A 26,926-nucleotide genomic window follows, 5' to 3' on the forward strand; every position below is an offset into this window, starting at 1 on the left:
TGTAACCCGAGCGCTTCAGTGCAGCAGCGCAGCGGCTGATAAAGTCGAGCTCAGTCCCGAAAAGGAAACGCACATTCCTCAAACTGCACACCGTGTATATGAACATATTACAGAGGTTTGGACGTGTGCGTCAGGATGAAGGCCTGGGAATGGCTCGTGTTTATCTGCTGCCTTTTCAGTCTGTGCGTAATTGGAGGTAAGACGACACCAAAAGCTCAAAAACGGCACTAATATACCGCTAAGATGCAGGACGCAGTGGTCAGTGTGTGTATGTGTGTGTGTGTGTGTGAGAGAGAGAGAGAGAGAGAGAGAGAGAGAGAGAGAGAGAGAGAGAGATTAAGTTTTGCGCGTTTTGTGCGTAAATATGGATTTCCATCTACCCCCACTCTAAAGTTTCACACTAAAGTGTCATCATTTCTTTCTTTCTTTCGGAACAGCATGTCAGTGTTAACTATAGTTTAATGCTAGAAACTTACCCAGCACTAAAATGAATCACTTTTATAATACTAAAGTTGCTGAGATCATTTTATTGTACAGAAATTAAATTTCGGATTAAAAAAAATATATATATTCTTTCATTCTGTTTTACAGTGAGATATAGTCTACTACCCAAACTGCTTATTTAATTATATACCATCAAAGCTCACAGTTTTGGTTTAGAGCTAACTTAACTTTTGACATTATTGAATAAAACTGTGTAAAATTCTGCAACCCTGGACAGGATAAAGCAGTTACTGAGGATGAATGAATGAATATAAAAATAAAAAATAACACTAAGGGTAACCCTTTAATGAGAGGACAGTGTGTACTGGTTAAATGGGTTAACTCCTGTGATCATTAATGAACTCGTTTTGATTATTAACTTGTCCTTTGACTTAATGGCTGGATGGAATCAAAGTTATATATTTCCTTATATTCCCTTCATGCTTTTTTAATGTTTTATGGTTTGAAATTGTCTTCATAGACTAGCTCAATAACCACTCAAAACTGTTGTACCTTGAAGCGGATACTGATTATTAGCAAGAGGCTGGCTTGAGACGGCTTGTTTTCACATGTTGTGGTTTTCCCCCTTATATCTACACATGGTGTGCACCAGCTTGAGTGTCAGTGTTCATTTTACATAGGTTTACAGTTCATTCCAAGCAACTGCAGGTTAAATGGGTATGTGGCCTGTACATCCCAAAAAAACAGAGGCTGTCGAAAATATTCGTCATGTGCCAGAATTGAGCACCAGGTCGTCTTGCTGGCTGCTAATGGCAGTGCGGCGTGGGGTGATGTTATCATTTGTTCTTGTCAGAGTGGATCCTGGAGGGCTGTGGCTCAGAGAGATTTGATGGATGTGGCAGCGGTGAAGCTGCCGCTTCTAAATGCTCCTAACCTTCAAAAACAGCGAAACAGGAGTAATGCATAAAAACACCAGGCTCATCAACTTTATGGAGCAAAAATCAAGTCTCCTTCAAAATTGTGCATCATGGAGAGCGTATGTTTTTAATGAAGGCCACAGGCCTTTCCTGCGCTCGTTTCATCCAGCTAGATCTGTATATTATTGGTTATTGTTTTTTATGCTTGGGTTCTATTTGTCTTGCTCTGTCTTTTTTTTAGAATAAAATGGTGTTCAGGGGCAGAAAACAGAATCAAAAAGAATTATTTATTTATTATTATTAGTATTGGTTAAACAGCCCCATGCTTTCTCCCACAGAGACCACAGATGCACAGAATAAGCTACTGAAGCAGCTTTTCTCCTCTTACAATGTCAAAGTGCGGCCATCGAAAACACCAGAGAGCAAAGTAGTTGTGAGGATTGGCATGACCCTGTCATCTTTCGTCAGTCTGGTATGGTCCCATGTTTCACACACACACATACACACACACACACACACACACACACACACACACACACACACACACACACACACACACACACACACTGTCTGAGAAAAAAGCTACATTCTTGTTGAATGTAAAACAGAATTTTGCTTTAGTGGCCAAATACACTTGCACATACAAGGAATTTGACTTGATTCAGCTCAGAGTGTACCCATGTAAACATTACAGCAACATTGTCTACCATAAAAGTGTGGTGCTTAATATTCAGTCATGTACCTTAAAAGCATTTAGGAAACAACACAACATCCTTCAAAAGTACAAAAGAAGCTCTCTTTGAGGGGTGACTTTATGTAGCCTGAGTGTTAATCATTTCCTGAAGCAAATCATTGATAAAGATGAAGAAAGTATTATTCTAACATTTCAGATATGAGCTGTGGCATTGTCTTGCTGCTTGAAAAGATGTTATTTGAGTCTGACAAAAGTGTCTTCATTATTCCTCGATGAAGTTTTTAAAATGTGAAGTGACTGCATGTTGTGCCAGCATTAGAGTTATATAACTGTTTTTATGCAGCACTGCACTTTTGTCACTGTTTCCACATCCCAGAGACATTGTCTAGCATCCATTAAAGCTAATTAATATGACGTAAAACAATAATTCCTACCAACAGCCACACCACATCTTCAATTCACTTGCGTAGTGAAGCAGGTGGTCAGCTTCAGAAAACAGTATCATACGCCACAGCATTGGTATTTTGCTCCAACGAGAGATATGTACCAATTGGAGCATTTTACATTTAAACAAACATATCAGATAAAACGTTTTCTTTAGGACATTCAGTAGTAGAGAATTTTTTTTTTTCTTTAAAGTGCTGCTACAGTTTATAGGTAATGCTCCTGATAATGTATAATGCATCTTTGCTAGATAGCTAACTACAAAGCTAGAAACATGTATGAATTAATATGAGCTAGCTAGCTAATGAACCTAGCAACTACAGAAGCCGTAACAGAATTAGGCTACTATACACCTTTTAGCTAGCAACTAAGTTAGCTAGCCAGCTAATAATACTTTACTTTGTATACTGTTGATAATGGAGGTGGTGTTCACTTCAGCATAGCTCATTTGGCTCGTTAGCATAATTGTTCAAAGATACATTTCTCAGATATAGATCGTTTTTTGCAGTTGTGTGAATTGTGGACATGTTTGAAAGTAATTTGTAAAATAAATACTCAAGTAGTTTTTCACCAGACAAAGTATTAATTTTCTTGATCACTAGTTTTACTCAAGGGAATTATTACTATGGTAGCGGTACTTTTACCCGACTTATCCTCAGGGCAACTACGAATGAAAAAAACAATAGCAGGAAAATTGAATCTGCTCGCCCTGGTTATAAATGCAATGCTTATGGTGAGAGTTGTGAAACTTCTGAATCATTTTCTGGGGCTTTGTGGAACTTATCTGCTCTTTTGAATTTAATGTATCTGCTCCTTACTTCTCCTAAAAAAGTAGTGCCTGTGTATATATAATTTTTTTAAAAAGTTAAAGTGTGAATAACCAAATCTTCTTTTAATTTCCCTCTGTAAGCTTTTTTCATCAAGCCCATGGTGAGCAAGTGTCCTCCTGAGTGTGAATATTACAGGGATATTAAATATCATTTCCTGTCTTGATTGAATATCATGATACTGCAGCATATCAGAACTGTATACTTGCTAACTGCTTCTCACATGGCTAGTAGAAAACCTCGAGCATATCTCAACACTATAGCACCTGTTATCACACTTATCACCAAAGCTTTAGACCTGCTTCATACTTTATAGTAGTTTGACTTAATTATACAGTACACATTACATTCTAACGTCTAGCTGGTTTACATCACTGAATGGAGGTACTGTGTTTGAGAGGAAGTGTCTAAAGCTCAACATTCTTATCCATTACGATTTTTTAAGCCGCTGTGTCTGTAAATGAGTTTGGCCCAGCTGTTGATGTCAGTGTGTATCTGTATTTGTGTGTATATGACACAAACTATTTGCACTCACTGTGTTAGCCAGGTCACAGTATCCTCTACTTCCTGTGCATGGATTTTAATAGGCAATCTCAGATAACGCACAAACACACACACACACACACACACACACACACACACACACAAATAAATACATACACATAGAGGGAGACACAACCGTCTCAGTCTGTCTCACTCTTTCTATCTCTCTTCTTCTTTCACATGCACAGAGTAAAAGTAGTATTCCACGACTTAAATATAACTCAGAATGCATTTATGTCAAATATAACTAGTCTATGTTGAATATAACTAATAAATCAGCATTTATAATAACCTGGGAAACATGTATGAATATGTATTGTATATCTCTATATACTGTACAGTATAGTGTATAATAGGGGTGTAACATTGCAGCGTATTGTATCATTCAATTTGAGGCTTTTGATTCGATATGTCTGTGCATGAAACAAAAAAAAAATACCACTTATAATACGTGAAACCCACACTACCTCCTCTGAAAAAGTAGCTTCATAATTATCTTGAATAAGGTAACAAGGATTAAAAATGGCTTCATCTAAGCATGCTGTTTTTCTCAACCTAATATTCGATCATACTACATACTAGCTTTTGCTATTACCTATTACTATTGCATCTGCGCAAACATCACATAGACAGAAACATGACTCTCTCTCTCTCTCTCTCTCTCTCTCTCTCTCTTTATGGCAGCATTTCCTGGCTGATTCAATCCATGTTAAAGAAATCAGCAGCTTATTAGGAAGTTCATAGCCGCAGATATGAGCCACTACTTGATAGTGGAGAATGCATGATTCAAAAACTGCATGGCTTCAGACTTTATGACCTAACAGTCACACCAGTTATTTTTTCTTCAGTTTTTACACCACAAATTAACCCTTTACTGCACGGTGTTGCCATATAGCAACAGTTAATTTATCTAAAAAAATTTTGATAGGCAATAATATAAAACTACTCTTTTCCTATGCACCTGGAAGAAGGGGGCTTTAACGTTAACATAACAAAAAAGAAATTACATTGTCACATGACCAGGAAGTGTTTTTTGAACTTCCTTCTCTGCAATTACATGGCATGGCATGATCATTAGCGGGCTCTAAATTTTATTTAATTTTTCAATATTTAGGCAAAATTACTTAAAGGAAAAAATTGTAACACTAAAAAAGTTTTTTTGTTTATATTTTGAGTATTCTGTTAAATGGTAAAATATCATTGTTGCCATATGGCAACAACATATGATAATGAGCTGTGGTATATGTGCATTCATGAGTTGAAACATAGCAAAAAGGACACTAGGCTTCTCTAATAGTATATTTAAAATTTTTAAAGTAAGAAAAACTTGTCATTTCAGACATTTTGCAATTACACCTTATTTTCAAAATTTTATGTTTTAAGAAAAAGAATTAAAATTATTTTTTCACCCAAAACATCTTTGGATCTTCTGTTTCCCCAGCCCCCACATATCTTTCCTGTGCTGGGGGTCAAACCAGCTGTCTCTCAAACATTCCTCTGCTGGTTTTAAATAGCAGCTCCTGCATGTGTGCCGCCATGCCCTCAGTGCTCAAACAATCCCACTGGGTCACACGGCAGTATGGGGGAGAATGAGCTGTTCCCATCCCTCAGAGCCCGTTTCATGCTAATCACAGCTACATACCCACCTGTTGTACTAAATGATTGGCCTTATGTGAGCAGAGCCTCAATATCCCAACCTTCGACATACATATGAGGATCCTTAAATTCTCTACAAGGGCACTTGAACTGGTACACAATGGTATCTCAGTGGTTAAGACTTCTGGGCTACTGCTCACAAGGTTGTGAGTTCAAATCCCAGTACTGCCAACCTGCCACTGTTGGGCCTTTGAGCAAAGGCCCTTAACCCTCAACTGCTCACTTGTATAAATGTAATAAATGTAATTTCCTTGTGGATAAGGGATTCTGCCACATGCTGTAAATGTCATACATATATGTATTAGGGCTGTGTGATGTTAAATAAAAAACAAAAATCATGATTGTTTAGCTCAATATAGTAATCAGGATTATTTATTGCAATTATTTAGCTGATTTAAGAATTAAATAGTTTTATTGCGCTTTATACCACAGGTCTGTTTAATTCTCTATTCTGATTAGTCAGAAGGTGTTGATCAATAACTCTATAACAGCAGCTCTGACAGTAATTCAGCTGTAATTTACATCGCATGTTCTTTTGAATGTGCTTGTTGTTGCTTGTTTCTGTCATAACAGCTCATTCATGGGTACTTGTCAAGTGGATTAATAATAATAATAATAATAATAATAATAATAATAATAATAATAATAATAATAATAAATGCATTGCCAATCATGCTTTTTTATAACCAAGAAAAACATATAATCATTGGTGAAGCTTTCTGTAAGGTGATGTTTATTTATCTTTTATGTAAATTGTCTGCAGCGTCTTTATAACTTTTATAACTTTTTGACCATCAATAGGTTTTCCTCCATGAGAAAGACTTCAGGACAGAGGACTTTTCACATTACCGTTTCTTGATAACATGACAAAGCCGCATTTTTGGGTTTGCTGTGTTTTGGAGCTGGTGAAGCAATGACTAATTATTGCTGCTCTAGCATAAGTGATAAGTGTTTCCCAGATGTTCCACAACATTAAATGTAACTATAAATGGATAGAAAGCAGTTCTTTCATCAATAATAAATGTAATAACTGGCCTATTGCTGCAGTGTAAGTGAAATAAAAACTCCAGGACATGCTATTATAAGCAAATAATCAAGTTCGGGGTGGTAACACAGCCAATTAGCTCACTTTAGCTAAGCTCACTAATAGCATAGTTTAATTAGGTGACAAAGACAAAAAAAATATGACAGCTATTCAAATTAGCCATAATACCCATATAATCTTTAAAATGTGTGTAATAACTTCACAAATGACTTATACTTATTTGCCATTAATTAACAGATTTCTTCTCATGTTGTCCCCTTTTTCCACCACAGAACATGAAAGATGAAGAGATGAACACCATCGTTATCATGAACCTGGTGAGTGCTGTTACTGCAGAGATGTGGGGAGGGGAACAATATTTAACCAGCTCATCATTTTAAATTTAGAAAGGCTTATTTGTACATTTAGTGAAATGCCAGCCTCAGGAGCACGGCAGCTTACTGAGCCCAAATGCCAGCGCAACACACATGCATCCATTATGCATGAGCTATGAACACTAGAAACAATAAAGAACAAATTATGCAAAATGAACCATTATTATTCAAATGTCCCGGATATTATTCACAGACAACTGCACAGAAAAATTGCATCTGGTATAATTAATGGTGCAGAGAGGAAAATTTGAAATAGCGCGATGAAATGATGAACTGGTTTGATTTCTCATTTCCCAGGCGTCTCTCTTTGTTCTTGCATGTTTTATCCTCGCTTGCCTTCACCTTTTTTTGTTCCAAACTCTGTGTTCGCTTTGATATGAGCCAATAAAAAGAGTAAAACTGCTGGATAACATTCAGGTCTGATATCTTTGACAGGAGTGGAACGATCACCGTTTGTCTTGGAATCCCAAAGACCATGATGGCATTGACATACTGCGAATTCCCGCAGCAAAAATGTGGCTCCCAGACATCGTTCTAATTAACAAGTGAGTGTGTGTTACCATGAAGTGGACAAGCAATGAGAAATTCAGTTGTACAAAGTCAGTACACTGTCTTTTTTCCACTCTTTCACTTTGTCGACTACTGTTACTTACACATTTGGAAACATTTCTATTAATGTAACACACTACAGATAGATAAAGATTTTTCAGATTTTTGGATAAAATATGAATCTATAGCATGTCTACTATTTAACTGTAATAATAGTAATGTAACCACTCAGCATTAATATGTTTATTTCACTTTTTCCCTCCACTTTATCCGAAAGGTAGCAACGGAAGAATTATTTAAGCTCCGCCCACTTTTCAAAATGACATTATGTCATCCATCCACCCATTTTCCATACCCCTTATCCTACACAGGGACGCGGGGAGTCTGGAGCCTATCCCAGGGAACTTGGGGCACAAGGCATGGGACAGGGTGCCAACCCATCACAGGGCACAATCGCACACACATTCACTCACTACAGACAATTTGGAAATGCCAATCAGCCTCCAACGGATGTCTTTGGACTGGGGGAGGAATGCACAGGCAGAACACGCAAACTCCATGAACACAGGGCGGAGGTGGGATTCGAACCCCCAACCCTGGAAGTGCGAGGCAAATGTGCTCACATTACATCATATACTGTACATTTATTTTTAAATACTTTTTTTCTTTGTTCAGATCCAAGAATCCCAATTTCTAGATGACTTACAGTCATGAAAATTTACATGTGAAATCCTATCCCTGTTGATAAGATTTCTCAAAATGTTGATAATTGTTGGATTTATGATCAATTTTAGACTGAAAAATAGCATAAAATGTCCAACAACCTGTTCTCTAAAACTCTTTTTCTGTAAAGGGTTCACTGTGAAGTTAACATTTTAATTCCACAATCATACAAACATGAGATTGTTTGCATTATTTACACACATTTAATCAGATGAACCTCACTGCATAACTAATTGCAAATTTAGGAAAATTGCATTGTAAAGCTAGCAGCAATCCACTGCATCTGATATGTATTGTTTCCAAAACTGACTCAATTTGCATGTATTGTCTTGCCTTAACACTAAATTAAGCTCAGCATCTTGCATGGCATCTTACTCATTCAGAAAATATAGATGCAATATAATACTTTATGACAGGAACTGATATATTGTAGTGTATATCAAACATAATAAGACAAATAAAGCTAATTTATATCAAGCTGTACATGCAATTATAACATTTAATAATATTAATTCAGGTGTGTAGGGCAATATTTTTCCATCACAGTGATCCCTGAACATTAGTGCTAGCATACTAGATGTTAAATCAGCTAAATATCAAACCCCCAGTGAGTTGAGTCAGGTATGATGGAGGATGGATGAAACTGCTGTATTGAAAAACTGTACTGCAGAACAGGAACACACTTGGGCAGAACTGGACCGTTAGCTGAACTGTTAATCATTAGGGGCTGAGATCAGATTCTTAAAAAAAATAAAAATAAATAAAAAACCTTTTAAAATGTACTTGTAAATAGACTGTTTGCATGCATTTTTTTTTCTTGCTTGTAAGGCTAATTGCTTAAAAATTTGACAAAAAGCTGGATTTATCATAAATCTTGCCTCGGGTGTTATCACTGTTTGCAGGACCACCAGACTGATAAAATATTTTTAAAAAACTTCTCTATCTAACACAAGTTTGGTGTCACTAGCCAAGGGATGGCACAACTAAGCTCTCATTGTATGGGTTTAGCTGCTACAGTGCCATGCAGAGTACGTTATCTTTCCTTATGCTCTGCTATATCATGTTCGGCTAGCTTGGAGCTCAAATACATTTATACGTATACATCATATACATAGACATTTACAAACTTCCTGCTCAGCATGAGAGGATGCTAGTGTTCCAGTTTCAACCCATTTACTGGTTTAAAAAAATCTGCACATATCCATTTTTCCTCACACTGACTGTGTGAGCTAACATCTGGCAGAATTGAGACTGTCAGCCAATAAGACATGAGTATTTCCATATATTTTCCTGTAAACTCTGTCTGATTGGTCTCACCTCTGTTCACTGAAAATATAAAATAACAGGCAGTATTCTTTTACTAATGTTCAGTTATTTAGTGACAAATGGCCCCAAGTGGAGAATTATCTTTGAAGCAACAAATCTTTGAAGCTACAGCTCAGAATGCCCAGGCCAGGTTGTGCACATGGTGTAGAATAGCGTTTCATATATTTATTGGTCAATTTATTATGATTTATGGTCCAAATAATGTGATTAAAACATGTTGAAATACCATTAAAGTACCTCACATTTTAATTGTTGGTAGTAGTTCAAAGACAGCTGTCCACCACTTCATTTTAGGGTGATGGCAAGTGTGTTAGTCCTCAAAATAACTCAATTAATGACAATAACTTTGCAAGCCATAAGTTATTAGAGAGCCAGGCACTGAGTTTTTTTTTTTTTTTTTTTTTTTTTCATTTTTATTTTGTACTCCAGGACATTTTATTTGAAATAGTACCTAGAAACAAGCAAGAGTGCAGTTGTACTGTGTACTGGATGATATTCAGTATAACCGCATGATTGCGAGTGCAATATTGCTTTTCTACAACAGTTCTATAAACATGAAATTTATGTAGAGTAAGTGACATTTCAGATAAATATGGCCAAAGGTTCTGTTTATTTTTGCTCTGCTAATGGAAATAGAGCCCAAAGGAGCCACACTCGCTTTATAGCCCCACCCCAACCCCCGTTAGCTCACATTGATTTGTACATCCCCGTTAAAGGTGCTTCCGTGGACATATCAGAGTGACATGTCTCACTCGCAGGTCCAGATGAATTATGTCTTTGTGTATTACATGCTGGGTATTATAGTTTCGCTACATTGATGCATGAAACAGGAAAATGATACATAATCATGGATTCTACATAATACTGTGAAACTGAATATTACATACCATTACAAAAATTCATATTAAATTCTAGTTTTATGCCAGAATGCTCCTTTCAATGGTCCAACAGTGGTTTTAATAGCGATCCAAAGATTTGAACTAGAATCTTTAAAGGGATATTTGAACTAGAATCTTACTTGCTCAAAACAACTGAACCACCCCTGTCCAACTACAGACATAGCTACCTACATACATCCATATGTAGATCTATCTATACATCTGTATTAGACAAAACCAAGTAAGAATCGCAGCTCTTTTTATACATAGTCAGCCTATTTCAGAGGATATTGGACAATATGCTGCTTAACTGTTTCTTTCTTTGCTAGCAATTTGTGATTAGTTCACATGCCAGGGATTTTTATGAGTGCTGTTGGAAATTGCTTACTTATTTTTTTTTACTGATATATGAACTACAGCCAGCTGTGAAAGAATAGTACAGACACATCATAACTGCTAATATCCAACTAAATACCGCAAAACTGTATGCAGTGGGACGATGAGTTGAAATACACTGTTGTAAGTGAATATTTCCATAATATAAAAAGTAGAATATTATTGATTGAACAAACAAGCTTCAGTGAAAATGACCTAGGAACAAGCTGGCGAATTAAAATTGCTGCATTAAAGCTTTGTCAGAGAATCAGCACGGATGGCATAAGGGTATAATAGAATGTATATATAAAATTGTATATAAATATAATATATGTATATAAATATAATTGTATATAAAAACGACTCCTAGTCCTATACAGCTTAAGCTTAATTCAGGGATGCTGGAGACTTGAAGGACACAGCAGGCACAGGGCACGTCCTATCAACCTTCAGAGAATTCTGCACTTTTTATAAAGCAAATACATATTCGGAGGGGCTGGGGGGTTGGGGGTGGGGGGGCTCGGGAGGGACTAGGCACGATGGCTTAATGGTTAGCATGTTTGCCTCGCACCTCTGGTGTTAGGGATTCAATTCCTGCCATAATAGTTTACATGTTCAGCCCATGCTTTTGGGGTTTCCACTGGATACTCCAGTTTTCTCCCCCAGTCCAAAGACATGCTCTGTAGGCTGATTGGCATTTCCAAATTGTCCATAGTGTGTGAATGGATGTGTGAGTGTGTGTGTGATTGTACCTTGGGATGGGTTGGCACTCCGTTTAGGAAGTCCCCCGCCTTGTGCTGGGATAGGCTCCAGGCTCCGTGTGACCTCGGTAGGATAAGCGATACAGAAAATTGAAGGATGGAAATACACATTCAGTTTAAACCTTGAATAAGAGCATGGTTTCCATACATGATATGTATTTTTGGGGTACTTCTGGGGATACCACATGCCTGGTTCAGCCAAAATACAACCTTCAAATTAAAGCAGGACCATTAAATATTATTTCATGTCATATCCATGAGCCAAAACCACAAAAATAGCGACACTGTGACTTGTCTCATTACATGAACACTGTATTATATCACCATTTGCATGAAATACAGGAACAACTACATTGTGTTTTACAATCCTACAATCTACACCAGCAGGTCTGATGATAAGACAAAGTTATTTGCTGTTAACATGGTGTCAACACTTCAAGAAAACAAGGTGACTGTATGTGGTTAACTCCTTCATGCAGAAAGTGTGGGCTGCTTCATTAGTGACCCTGTGAGCCTGCAGGTTGATGGTCAGTGGTCCACTACATTAGCTCAGGTTTAATATGCCATATGTGTTATCCAATATCCCAGTGTGTGTCTATAAAGCATGTTCTATAAAGATGACTCAGCTAAATCATGTAGCGTTTAAACTTTGTAAGTGATATTCCTGTAGGAAAATGATCCATAATATTGATACTGAATGCAAAGCAAGTGCATTGTTAATCTAAATCAAGAATATGCAAATGTTGGTCTCCAATATTTATTTGAAAGTATTTACATCAACTTGTTCCTTCTCCATGTGTGTGTGCAGTAACGATGGTGTGTTTGAAGTGGCTCTACGCGTTCATGTTCAGGTATACAGTAATGGCAGAGTGACATGGACCCCTCCTGCCCTTTTCCGCAGCTCTTGTGCTGTAAAGGTAAGACAAAAATGTCACAACTTATTAAATATACAAAGCAGTCCAAAGACAAGTGCTGTAGGCTGATTGGCATCTCTAAATTGTCCGTAGTAGGTGAATGGGTGTGTGAGCGTGTGTGCGATTGTGCCCTGCAATGCGTTTTCATGTTGTCCAGGGTGTCCCCCACCTTGTGCCCCTAGTCCCCTGGTATAGGCTTTAGGCTCCCCGTGACCGTGTGTAGGATAATCAATACGGAAAATGGATGGATGGATAGATTATTTTTTGGTGCATTGTTATGATTAAAGAGGCAAGAAATAAATACACAACCATCACAGACTCAGGAACACAAAAACCAAAGCCATGGACTTTCTGGTACTAAGTCCTATGGACTTAAATTGATATACATTGTATGAATGTGTAAATACTTATGGCCTAGGCTTAGAGATGGTTAGAGTAGCCAAAATCCTTACTCGGTAAAAGCACTAACGTATTGTCTTCCACACTATTAAACTGTACATGTTTAAAATGTGCAACATAGCGTTCTTTAATAAATAAAAGAAGTAGCATTGGCAAACTGCTGTGAAATAAAAGCATTTCAGGGTGTGCTTTTATTGAAAAATAATCAACTTCACGGTGGTAACAATAACTTTAAGTGTTTGTTCCAGGCTTGTATATTTGTCTCCTCCATTTTCATCACATAAATCTGAGCTGTTTTTTCCTAAATTACTCACTCTCTCCTTTGTTCTCTCTCAGACACTCATTACTGCTTATTCTCTCTTTTTCTCTCCTTTTATCGTCTTTTTTTTCGCTCAAACACACACGTTATTTCTTAAAATGTACCTTCCTTTATTTATATATTTGTTATTCATACACACATTATACTGAAACACTAAGTGTCTTTACTCCGTTCTCATGCTCTCATTTTTGCATCCGTTTTCCTCATAAATCCTTCATTTCATTTTGCAGGTGACATACTTTCCATTTGACTGGCAGAACTGCACCATGGTGTTCAAGTCATTCACTTATGACTCCTCTGAAATGGATCTTCAGTATGCCCTTGACGAGAAAGGCAACGAGATACGAGAGATCATCTATGACACTGGTTTCAGTGGTATGAATACACACAAGCAGCTCAGACAAGCCTGGACAGACTCTGAGAGAGAGAACTGACAAAAGATCTGCATTTTTCATCATAGAAAGTATTGGATGAATAAACTAAATACACACATGTACACACTTTTAATTGGTTGCCTTGTCCACAGAGAGCGGTGAATGGCATATTCGTCACAAGCCTTCCAGGAAGAATGTAAAGAAAGATGATCTATATGAAGACATCACCTTCTACCTGATCATCGAGCGCAAACCCATGTACTATGTATTCAACATCATCCTGCCCTGCATCCTCATTACGATCATTGCCATCTTCAACTTCTACCTGCCACCCGATGCTGGTGAGGCGCGTCAACTCAAATCTGCAACATTCTTGAAGTTTACAGTAATAGCTTAATACTTCTTTGGGAATTATCTATTGGAGCGGTATTTTAGAGGTAGGTCAGTGTTACCATTCATCATTTGAAAATGTTATTGTCTTCCAATCTGAGGGATGTTTTGACCCACTAGTTCCAGCCAGAACTCTCTCTTTACTCAACATGCTGGGAAAATGCAAAGATCAGTGTCAACTCATCATCCACAACATCACCTAATGTAGTTTCACAGACCACCTCACATATACGATCAAGTTTTAACTAATCGTGTCTACTCATTTTAAACATGAACTTGACCTGAACGGATTTTTGTATATAAACACTCTGACAACACAAGTCCCATCCCCAGCCTTGGGTTGGACAATGTTCTGACATTGTGTGTGTACCTTTCCCCCAAGCTAGGGATCCGTCTTCATTTGAAAAGACACATTGAGTGTAGTTTAGCCTGTACGAACTGCCTAGACATTCATCCTAATATGAGTTTCTTTAATTATTCAAGTCACCATGACGATTTCTAACTTTAAAACGAAATACTTAATTACTACTTTATCAGATCAGTTGGCCAGTGGTGTCATTGTGAGCTGCAAGGAGAAATTTTAGAAAACTAAAATGCTACTAATTACAATTGCAATTGTTTAATTAATCTTATACTGACCTAGATATAAACACACACAAATAAATCAGGAATATTTAGCTAAACCTTTTATCAAATAGCAAACTGCTACAAAAGCAACCGTCAATTTTCAGCCTGTCACCACCCCAAACTATTCGAATGGGCAATTATTCAGGAGCAGACTAGTTCAAAATATAATCCAAATATCCTACTATTGATTCTAAAATGGATAAAAGATGAATCATGGTACAGTACAACCTGAGGCTGGAAATCAATGACCAGGTTCATCATCATTCACTCTGCCACTAATCCAGATGGAGGCACAAACAGTGTGTGTTAGACTAAAAATGTTTATATGAGTAATGGAAAACAAAACTGGTTATTTGATATAATGTGGTGCAGTATATATGTTTAGTTTTTTTTATATATTTGTTTCTGAGTATATGATATGTAGATTGTTCTGTGTGAGAGAATGTTGCATTCGATTCACTGGTTTAAAACTCTGACTCAGCCAGTGGTGCTTTACCAGAGCATTCTCCTGTGTGGTCTCTAACAGCAGCGTTACAGCTCATTCCATGACCACTAGGTTCATTTTTTATCTTAGTAAAATCCACTCCATAAATCAATGTTACATTCAGTTCCCCAGACTGACCTCACTGACCTCTGTGCCTCGAGGAAGAAGCGGCACATTAGAGAGTGTTTGTTTTTCCATATTATTATGTGGGTCAGGTACTGTGTGTAAAGAAACAGCTTTATAAATGAAATGACTATTGGACTGGGATGGGTATGTATGGGATGAGGTAAAGATATTCTTGAAGTATACATATACTGATTTCTTTTGTTTTTTGGTGTATGTCTCATACTAAATAGTTTTGGATCTTCAAATGAAATACAACATAAAACAACCTGAGTAAACAATATTTTTATTTTACAATATTGTTTTGATTGTTTTGTTTTGAAGAAAAGTTTTCAAACACCTGTCACCCATGTGAAAAACTAATTGCCCCCTTAAACTTAAAATCTGGGTGTGCCACCTTTAGCTGCAATAACTGCAACCAAATGGTTCTGATAACTGGAGATCAGTCTTTCACTTACTTCTAGGACTAGGACTTATTACTCTGCTTTGGATCATTGACTACATTTACATGGACAGCAGTAATCTAATTATTGACCTTACTCTGAGTAAGATAATAATGTGATTAAGGTGTTTACATGAGTCGCTTTTAGAATACTCCTGTGATGTCCCCGTTTTACATGTCATAGAACATAATTAGATTAACAGCCCGCGCCATTACGTCACCGCACCACACCGTCCGACATCCCTCCAGAATTTCACGTATCAACATACAGTCTTCGTTATGGTACCGTATACAGTTTTAGGTGTTTTTATTTAATTTTTTTACGAACGCTTTAAGTGCAGTTAATTATTTGTCATGCTGTACGTGCAAATAGACAACTGCTTGAAGCCATGGGCTACGTCCCAAACCGTGTACTTACCGTCTATATAGTAGCCAAGATACATGTATTTTTCCCCACTACAGGCCTATAGTAGGCAAGTATGTGGTTTGGGACGCAGCCGAACTCTCTTGTTCGCCGTAAAACGTAAACCTGCCGTGTGTGATCGTGTCCTGTCGCAAAATGCGGTGAAAACTCTCACACGACATTCATAATGTGATTAAGGTGTTTACAAGTCTGTGATACATGTCCATAATACAACTAAAACAGGAATACTCCACCTGTCTTAATTCAATTATTGCTTACTTCGAGTATGACCTTAATTAGATTAAGGTAATTAAAAATTGCTGTTTACATGGTAGTTTCTTAATCAAAGTATGGTCTTAATCGGGTTAACAGTGGTTTATTGTTGTCCATGTAAACACACTGATTGTCTTGCTGCATAATCCAGTTGCACCTGAGTTTCAACTTACGGACTGAAGACCAGACATTCTCCATTAGGATTTTCTGGTAGAGTATGTTTACCTCAATTATTGCAAATTGCCCAGACCGTGAAGCAGCAAAGCATCCCCACTCCATCACACTTCCACCACCATGCTTGACCGTAGATATGATGGAATTCTGTGTTTGGTTTATGCCAGATGTAAGAACAGAACATTCTCCCAAAAGGTTTGAGGATCATCAAGGTGTGTTTTAGCTTCTGGGTTAGCAGGGGTTTTCACCTCGCCACTCTACCATGGATGTCACTTTTTGCCCAGTGTCTTTCTGATATTGGAGTCATGAACAGTGACCTTTATTGACGCAAGAAAGGACTGTAGTTCCTTTGATGCTGTCCTTGGCTCTCTTGCTGGATGAGTTGTCGCTGTGCTCTTGAGGGATTTTGGATGTCAGCCACTTCTGGGAAGGTTCACTACTGTGCTGTGTTTTTCCATTTCCTTTGAAATAGCTTTATAACCTTCCCAGACTGATGTATTTAAATCACCTACTTCCTCATCATTTCTGGAATTTCTTTCAATTTTGGCATAGTGTGTTACTGGGTAAGACCTGTTAACCAACTTCATGCTGTTGAAAAAGTTATATTCAAGTCAAATCAGGCCTGGTTGCATCTAGTCCAGCTGAACCCCATTATGAATGCAGTTTCACAGATTTGGGGAATTAGTACCTATAGGGGCAAATACATTTTCACACCGGCCCAGTTGGTATTGAATAAATATTTTGTTTAAATAAATAATATTATTATTTAAAAACTGTATTTTGTGTTTACTCAAGTTACTTTTGTTTTATCTTCGCTTTTGCTTTAATTTCTGAAACAATTTAGTATGAGAGACAAAAATAGAAGAAAACATATGTTAATGCCTAAGACCTTATTACCACTTAATCATGCCATTCTTCCTCCTCTTATCCTCTTTCCATTTATCTCCGCTCAGGAGAGAAGATGGGTTTGTCCATCAACGTGCTGCTGACCCTTACTGTCTTTCTGCTCCTGCTTGCTGATAAAGTCCCCGAGACATCTCTGGGTGTCCCCATCATCGTCAACTACCTAATGTTCACCATGATCCTGGTGACGTGTTCTGTTATTCTCAGTGTGGTGGTGTTGAATCTGCACCACCGCTCACCAAGCACCCACCATATGCCCTTGTTGGTGCGCAAGGTTAGCCAACCATTCACCTCACTACACAAATCTGCTGAGTTATTATGTATGCAGAGTCAGATAAGAAGATATTCAACTCTTCTTCACCAGATGTCTTTAGCAAACTGTCCTTAATAAGTAAAAACCTGATATGTAATTTGATATTTCTGCTGAATACCAGCTGTTCAAGCATTGAATCTTAAACACATCTGGATCTAGTTTTTAGAAGCTTCTCCTTGGAAAGCTGGTCTAGTTAAAGAACTAAAAAAAAATTGGATTTGGAGTTAAAGTCATAGGTTTAATACTCATGACTCAATTGGTGAGCTTATAGACTTATTTTTTTGAATTGCTGAGTTGATTTGAGCTCTATAATGCAGCTGTATAATTGAAATAGCAGACCCAATTTGCCATATAGACATAAAAGTCTATTTGCAAAGTGGTAAGATTTAAGTGCGAGTATTAGTAAAGGAGATGCTGTCCTTGCAGCCTGCTTTGGTCACATTTGCTGGGTTCATGACTTTCCTGAAAAATACACATTCAGCACTTTTTCTTTACTTACTCTGACTTAAACACACATACACACACACACATTAAGGACATTAAAACACACTATGGAGATCCAGAAACAAAGTATTTTAGAACAGCTCAGAGATTCACACCTCCACATTATTGAAAGCCCATTAGAGAAAAGATGAGACACGCCATTGGGCCAGCATGTTTCTTCTACCACTTACAAACTGGGGCAAGAGGTATTCTGGAGCAATAGAAACAGGGTAATGAATAGTGACTAGGTAAGAAAGGTGGATGTAGAAGTAAGGAATGTGATACTGCAACACTAATCACTCCATGAGCCCTGTGACTCTTTCACTATATTTTCAGTATCTGTAAAGGTACATGGACCTTCCAAAGTACGTCAAGCAGAGACTAGCAGGGGGTTACAATACATAACTGATTGAAACAATTTTTTTTAGTTATTATTATTCAGAATCAAATCACTTTCAATCTTTCAATACTTTTAGTTCCAAAATGTATATGAAATAATATGAATGCTTCCTGTAATATTTATTGTTTTAAACTCAGGTATAGTTTTGAACATCTCAATTGCATAGTTTTTTTTATTATTATTATTTCAAAAAGAAACCCATATGAAGGAAATGAACACAAATTCAGTTACCTTGTATTCTTTACATCCTTTCTATGTATGTGGTCTAAATAGTCAGACTGAAACAGAAGAGACACTGTACGAATAGGACAATTTTGTGTTTTCTGTCGTATCTGGAAGCCTCCAGTATCTGTAGCTTAAATAGTTGGCAGCTGTACAACGCCGCACTACTTTTTACATTACCATTCAAGGCTATTCAAAGAAAAAGTCCAAACACAGGGTCTTAAATTACAGTCTTAAGTCATTTTCACCCTGGTTATATTTATAGCACCGACTCTGTAACAAATGTGAATGTGAATGTGTGCTCTTTAAAATTTTCTCTGAACAATGCATGGCAACTTTCATGCATGATACATGGGTCATTTAGAAGTCTGTACGAGGCAGAAAACCTTCTAGAGCTCATATGTCTTTCATTTGTCTTTCACTGACAGTGTTTGTTGTTATATTTCATCACATAGTCAACCTTTTTTACATGCCGACCCCTCGTTTCTTGTCAACACTTTTAGAGTACAATTATACACTCCAGTAAACTTTGAAAGTTCAAACCAGATGTTGCTTGATTGCAAGCAAGCATCTCATATACACTGTTTATTGCTAAGAATTTCAGTCACTTCAGCTAACTGCTATAATTAAACACTTAGTAATTATGGGAAAGTTTATGGACACTATTAACAGTGGTCTATTAAATGGTTTCACATTTGAGCCAAATGGGAATTCCATCTTAATATCATAACTGCTTCCATTGTGGTCCGTTTTCTGCAGATTTTCATCCACATGCTGCCCCCGTATCTGGGTCTCCTAAGGCCGAAAGTGGAGACACCGCTATCTCTGGAGCACCCACACAAGAAGGAGAACCACAAAAGCATCAGCCGGGCAGCAGACGAATACTTCATCCGCAAGCCCAACACCTGTGTGCTCTTTCCTAAGCCCAACAGGTAACTTCAACATGCACTCACCATGAAGACCAGTGTCACAAGGGGGAGGTAGTGAATGTGTGAAGCCATGGCTGATTATATGCAAAATGCAACAATTAAACAAACAGCTTTTCTGTATAGTAGGGGACACCAACAGGAAGGCCTCGGTCTGGTTCTGGACCCAGCAGGGTATTTCAGCAAAATGAACTGAGCACTCGTAAAATACCATAGCATAGCAGATCAATGTATGTAAAAAAATAAATAAATAAATAAAAACTTGAACCATTTTGGCTTCTGTACAATGAAAACAGAATGTTGAAAGGCAACTGGACCAAGTAATAAGTGTTTATTCTTCAAAAAAGTTCAGAACAGATGCCTGATCTCATGAGAGTCTGTGGCACTCGTCAAAAAGTAAAAGCACCAGTGTGAAACAAAATACAGAATAAACACTTCAAAATGTGTCTTACTTGCAGACATGAACTAATCACAGTTAAGCATTGTTGCGATGTTGAAAGCATTTATCATTATTTAGTCATGTTAGTTGCTTATCTGGATATGTAAGAAAGGAATTTTATGTAAGTAATCCTTTACAGTTTTTTTAAAGTAATGAGACGCTAACGAAAATGCATAACAATTCTCATATGCAAAATGTCACTACTTGGCTACGATCTCAAATGAGCTTCTGCTATTCCATCCATCCATCAATTTTCCATACCGCTTATTGTACGCAAAGACGCAAGGAACCATGGAGCCTATCACAAGGAATTTATATGCTTTATCTAAGGCAGAGGTGCCAACACATCACAGGGCACATTCACACACACATTCACACACTACAGACAATTTAGAGATGCCAGTCAGCCTACAACGCATGTCTTTGAACTGGGGGAGCAAACAAGAGTAACCAGAGGAAACCCCGTAGGCACTGGTGAGCATGCTAACTCTGCGCACACAGGGTAGAGGTAGGATTTGAGCCCCAACTCTGGAGGTACAAGGCAAACGTGCTAACCACTAAACCACCATGCCCCTGACTTTTGCTATTATGTTGTACAAATAATAGAAAGTATATGACTGAAGTGTCACAGAAGTACATCTATTTCTGCAAAATCAATGTAGAAGTGTGAGTAAGTCTGAAAGATTATACATTTTACAGATCTTATACATATAGACAGCCTCACATTATTATGCAGTAGAGTTGGGCCATATAAAATACTATAAATATTTTAGAATAATACCATTATAGTGATTTAATGTTCATTATTTTATACCGTTAGCATAAGTAATTATATTCATTGTACAAATACACTTCATAATCTACGTTTACTTCCCACAAGGAATTTGCTCTTCTGAGTGGATAATAAGTTCAAATATTAAAACGTTTTTAGAGGTATACTTTTTTTATGTATATATACTCAAGTTGCCATGCGTGATAAATCAAAAATATGTCTGCCCAAGGTCTGCTCTGATTGGACACTCGATGCCAGAAAGATAAAAGACACAAAGAGACTATCTGTATCCGGGAAATCATGCTGGACTGTGAAGAAGAAAAACCAGTTAACAATCAGTGCATGTTGATACACATTAGCTCAAGACATGTGAGAGTTAGAGAGTGAAGGAAACAGGAAGAAAAAGTGGAAGAGAGAAGAAGGATAAAAATGAGAGGGAAAAGAGAGGTGGGAGAATATCTAAGTGATTTGATGAGGCGGCAGTACTTCACACCTTTTAATTGGTTTTAAGACGTGTCTTGGCATCACAAGCACCATGTCGTACTCAAATTGGTTTTGATTAGTCTTTTGTGCCTGCTGATCCACAGCTCAGGATCTAAAGTGGGACAGATGGCAAGAAGATATAAGGCAAGGGAAGTGAACCTATCAGCTTAAACATATCAGGGTTAAGGCATGAGAATTATGAATTATTGCCATTGCTGCCTGTGCGTCTTAAATCTGTGCAGCAGTATGGTTCTAGTGTGGTTTCTCTCCTGTTGAGTGTACTCTATGTAATATTGCTATCTATCATGAAGCAGGTAAAAAAAAAAAAGAACATACTTTCCTGGATATCCTTAAAAGTTTTCAGGACCCCTATTATATTGTCTAGAGATTGCAATTTTGATTCTTGCCGATACTACAGTCATCCAGGCTATGAGCCAGGGTGCAAAATTGGCTGTGCTCTATGGGTGGGAGGGGTGGAATACTCTCTTTCAGTTGGCTGGCTTTACATGTCAGTATGTTGTTGCCTTCACACTAAAAATAATTTAGGAAGTATGTTTTCGCCTTCATCCTCCCTGGTTGGTAACATGAGAGAGGTCTTATGATAGAGGGTTACTGGTTGGTAAATGGGAATTGGCCAGAATGGAAGGAAAATGGGAGGGGAAAAAAGTTATAAGGACATTCTTTTGGATAGTTTAGTAAATGATTAAAAAAAAAAAAAAAAGTAAATGAGTAAAATGCTATCCTTTCTGACATGACCCTCTGAACATTTTCCTGCCTTTATAGAAACGTTTACACTATGTACGACCAACAGACAACCGAGTATGTGCATTGTTGAATGTTCTTTCAACTCAAAACATTTAAATAAGTTAAATAGAGTTGAATTCCATTGAATGTTTCTGTGTAACTATCTAAGAGAGCAGAATTGCACATATTATTGTGACAACCCATTATTTTGGGTGTTTTCTACTGTTCCGTGCAATATTGCAGTATCTTCTTTCAATGGTGTAGCTTTTGTCAGATGAACTTTATTTAATGGAAGGAGTCTCCAGTGTCAGCGCATTGTAACAGTTGGTAACTTTTTCTCAACACCAAAGTGTATTTTTGTATTATAAACTTCAAAAGAAAAAAGAGAGGCTGATGAGGGAATGACTACCTCTTACTTTTATAGCACAAGTGATAACAGCAACTACTTTAAATGTATTTATAAACTAATAAAAAAAAAAGTATGAGGTGTCATTCTTTGATTAATAACAAATGTAATTGTTGATAATTTGCTGTGGCATTAGAGGAAAAACCACTTTGTGACGTGCTGTTACAGGAAAATGATTAACTTCCAATAACAGCACATGCTGTTGTGGTTAATTCATTATGTAAAACATGTCCATTTTTATTTTATTTTTCTTCCCATCATTACAATCAAAACTTTCTACTTACCTATACATTATCGATCCAATAGGTGGATCAGAATAAAAATGTCTGCTAAGCTCTTTTATAAATCAATATTCATGTTTTAAGAGGATTTGGGGATTGAATGAGATGCCTGCACTCAGGTTGCTGTATGTGTATGCATGACTTTGTGTAGGTAAATATAGAAAACTGATACCACCTGAACAAAGTAGGCACTTAATCAAATGAATGGGCTTCCCTCTGTAATAAGTAATACTGCTTAGGTCTCTTGTGCATGCTGGGAGTCTACAGCAACTGCAGCATGCCCAAAAATACTCAACCAGCCCATAGAAACGTATTGAGAAACATGTGTAGAAGGAAATGAAGGGCTACTCTGCCTCCCAGTGGCAGGATGGTGAAATTATGGCACTGCGAGGGCCATCAGATTAACTTGATAAGGTGCTATAAAAGGTCAGGTGTGGGATGGATGGAGAGGAGCTGAGAAAGTGAGAGGATTTCATAATGAAACAGATGTTAAAGGACACTCCAATGGAATGGAGACACAGCACAGCTGTTGTGAGAGCCAGACAATCAGCATATATGGAATGTAGCAGGTGGTCGAGCAGCCCCCGGGCACCAAATAACAAAGATGAGAGAGAGAGAGTGAGAGAGAGAGAGATGTGAAAGGAAAGAGAGACTTGCTGTCCTTACCAGCAGAAGTCACCTTGGAAATGGTGTTTGAGGAAGCTGTCATTCTATAATTTGGTATTATAAGTGTAATCAGATCATATACAAACACATATATACGTAAGCACACAATAACCCAGTGTCATTATTGTCTTTCTATGTCCCTGTCAGTTTCAACTTAAGAAATAATCTTGTTCATTTGAAATTAAGTGAAAAATGACTCTCTTGACTCTTTAAAGGAGCCAACCATAGTGTTTAGATCTGGGGCTGAAAAAAATTCCTCAGGATGCCAAAATGAACAAACCAGGGCAATGCATACCTAAATTAAAAATTAAAAATAATTTACATTGTGACTATTGTTAAAATTGATGTTTTGGTACTACTATTACTAACAGCAGTAGTGCGGCCGTGTGCTAATGAAACTGAAGTTACACACAAATTAATTCAATAATGGAACTGTGTCCCAGGTACCAGCCAGACGGCCTGTGCACTGACCTGCGGAAGTTCATCGAAGGCCCCAGTCACTACCTGACTCTGCCCCCTGAGCTGAAATCGGCCGTGGAGGCAATCTGCTACATCGCTGGGCAGCTACAAGCTGAGAAAGACTATGAAGCTGTAAGAGACTCTTGCATCTACATGCTTTTTAGTGTTAGCCATTAATATAGTACCCATATGTAGTTTATCTGTCAGTTAGTAAATATTCTAAATCAGTCATCTGAAGCTGTCCAGAATTGGTTTTATAATCAATATTTATTATTCAGTGCATATATTTCACCATTGCTGTTGGTGCTGACCTTTGAACCTGATTAACCTATTTAAGGTCCAGTGATGCTCCTCTTAAGTTATGTTCCACTAAATATGGGTTCAAAAGATTACCACCGAGTACCACCTCAAAAATCCTACACAGGCAACATGCTTAGTAATAATAATAATAATCATAATAATCATAATAATAATAATAATAATAATAATAATAATAATAATAATAATATAATTTACAGCTATATTTGTATAGTGTTTTTTCTAGACACTCACAGTGCAATATATAGTATGGGGGGCGGTGTCTGTCACTAGTGTGTAGGATTGATGCGACGGCAGCCATGGTGCGTCAGAACGCCCACCACACACCAGCTATTATTGGAGAGAAGAGAGTGATGTAGCCAATTCAGGGATGGGGATTATTAGGGGCCATGATAGAAGGGCCAATGGGGGAATTTCACCAGGACACCGTGGTGTACTATTGTACTCTTGTACAATAGTAAAAGGTTCAACCATTTCTTACATATTAAAGCATATCATTCAGTATTCAGTACTTAAGTAGGAACTACAGAATAGTTAGCAAAATGTATGTAATTTGCAAGCATCATTTAAAAGTTAACCTTGGTTGCTCAGTGATAAAGCACAAGGAATAAGAAAGTATATAATACTACAAAAACAGCAGAAAATTTTGCATCCAGACGCACAGTCTCTAATATTAGCATATTATGCTTCAAGCTGTTGGAGTTGAGCAGTTTGAAGCATTAAAGTAGCTTCAAAGTGATGCTTTTTTAAAAGAAATATAGTTCCACATTTTATAAAGGCAGGAAATGGCATATAAAATGATTGATATGTGCAGTTGCTATATGCATTTTTTGTGAAAACAGAAAATATGTGTTGATCTGGAAGAAAAAAAAGTTTCAGCAGAGAAGAGCAGTGTAAATCTGTGCACAGTTGACTAACGTCTTAAATATTTTGAAGCTCTTTGCTAAGACCTTTTCATTGACCTTACTGCTGTGTTTGCTGTGAATATGCTTTCCTTCTTTTAAGTTTTCTACACCTTCCTCTTTCCATGCCCTTACCATTTATCGATTATTATTATTGACTTGTCTTTCATGCTCTCGTTTTTTTCTTGCCTTTCATTCTCAGTTAAAGGAAGACTGGCAGTATGTGGCCATGGTGGTCGATCGACTCTTCCTCTGGATCTTTGTTATCTTCACCACTGTTGGAACATTGGTCATTTTTGCGTACGCAAGTTTTAATGCTACTCCCACTGACCCCTTCATAAGTGCTTGATCCTAGCGGTCATCGTTTCGGACCTTTCGAACTCCACGGCACTAGGCAGTGTGTTACTTACATACTGCTGGCTACAGACATTTATTCACTTGGCAGATGCTTTTATAGTAAGTGAAGTGATATGCAAGGGAGGCAGTGTACCGTCTGGATGCTAAAGAACCTGACAGTGACACATAATAATATCAATACACGCCAAGAACAATAAGAGACAGGTTTTAGTAAGCAACACAGGTTTTAGACTCACTTCAGTGCTGTTATGTTGTTTACTGATAATGTGTATTGGATTATTGTTTCATCCGTATAAGGAATTGTTTCTGTAGAAATGTATATTGTTTTGATAAATTTATGAGCTTGATGTGTTAAATAAAGATATTGTGTAAATCACCAAGAAAGCACCATCTATTAGTCAGAATCTGTATGTCTTCAATTGAATTCTCAATATAAAAAAAAAATTAAAAAAATAAAAACACTGACACATGTACTGAGCTATGCAGTGAGACAGACAGCAGTTGTGTTGCTGTTTAACTTCAAAGTGAGGTCAGGAAAAGTGGTAGGATCGTCCATCTGTTGTTAGAATGTAATATCTGTGGTAATATGTGTGAGCTTCTGATCTTTCGGTAATACAGCCGGAAGGTACAGTCAAGCAAGGACACGATGTGATACTTTAACTAATTAGCACTGATGCAGTGAAGGAATAGAATATAATATTACCAGTTGGAAAAATGGTACACCATACTAGCATTCACTGTTGTTAACGGAATACTGCAGTGTTTGAACTTTCAACCTCTATGTTAGATTTCCATGTATCTCAGGAATCTCAGATTATGCCTTTCAGATCTTCCATCATGCCTTCCAGCCTGTTCTACAATTACTTCTATTAACTTTTAGTTCTGTGCTTAGAAAGTGTGGTTCTCCTCAGAGCGTTTCAGATCGATCTGGGGGGCCTAAATGAACACACACTAACACATACATACTCAAATAGACATCTGAGTTTATTCATGCAAACCAAGAGTATTTATACACATTGATAACAAGTAGTGCGTTTCTGCTGGTGCAGGGGCCAGACAGATAGACAAAACACACAGCACCCTATGAAAATAAGTCTTTTCAAGAGACAGAAAATACATCTGCCAGCTATAAGAAAGGATGGCAGTTGATCAGCATATTCAAAGAGGTAATTAAATGTACATATTCATCATACGTATCTGATAGCACAGAGACACACGAACAGAAACTATAACCCAGTATTCCCCGTATCCAAGGTGTCTTAATACAGTTCATAATATGAGAGTACATAAGAGAATCTCCTTTCACTCTATTAAACTCATCTTTTATATTTTGACACATTTCTCACTTTTTTTTTTATTTAAAAAACTAACTTA

The 26,926-nt window shown here is 37.3% G+C and overlaps 1 protein-coding gene across 1 annotated transcript; it reads left to right on the top strand.

Annotated features, from left to right (window-relative positions):
* On the top strand, window positions 1-26,017 carry chrnb1 (cholinergic receptor, nicotinic, beta 1 (muscle)). The gene is made up of 11 exons (XM_017471158.3): window positions 1-196; window positions 1,700-1,833; window positions 6,843-6,887; window positions 7,380-7,489; window positions 12,365-12,473; window positions 13,419-13,563; window positions 13,715-13,903; window positions 17,432-17,655; window positions 19,559-19,731; window positions 23,960-24,107; window positions 25,398-26,017. The coding sequence occupies exons 1-11, from the start codon at window positions 136-138 to the stop codon at window positions 25,542-25,544; spliced, it is 1,485 nt and encodes a 494-aa protein (XP_017326647.1). The 5' UTR covers window positions 1-135; the 3' UTR covers window positions 25,545-26,017.
* Window positions 26,018-26,926: the final 909 nt, after the last annotated feature.

This window comes from Ictalurus punctatus, chromosome 7, assembly GCF_001660625.3.
Source record: "Ictalurus punctatus breed USDA103 chromosome 7, Coco_2.0, whole genome shotgun sequence".
NCBI classification, from domain to species: domain Eukaryota; kingdom Metazoa; phylum Chordata; class Actinopteri; order Siluriformes; family Ictaluridae; genus Ictalurus; species Ictalurus punctatus.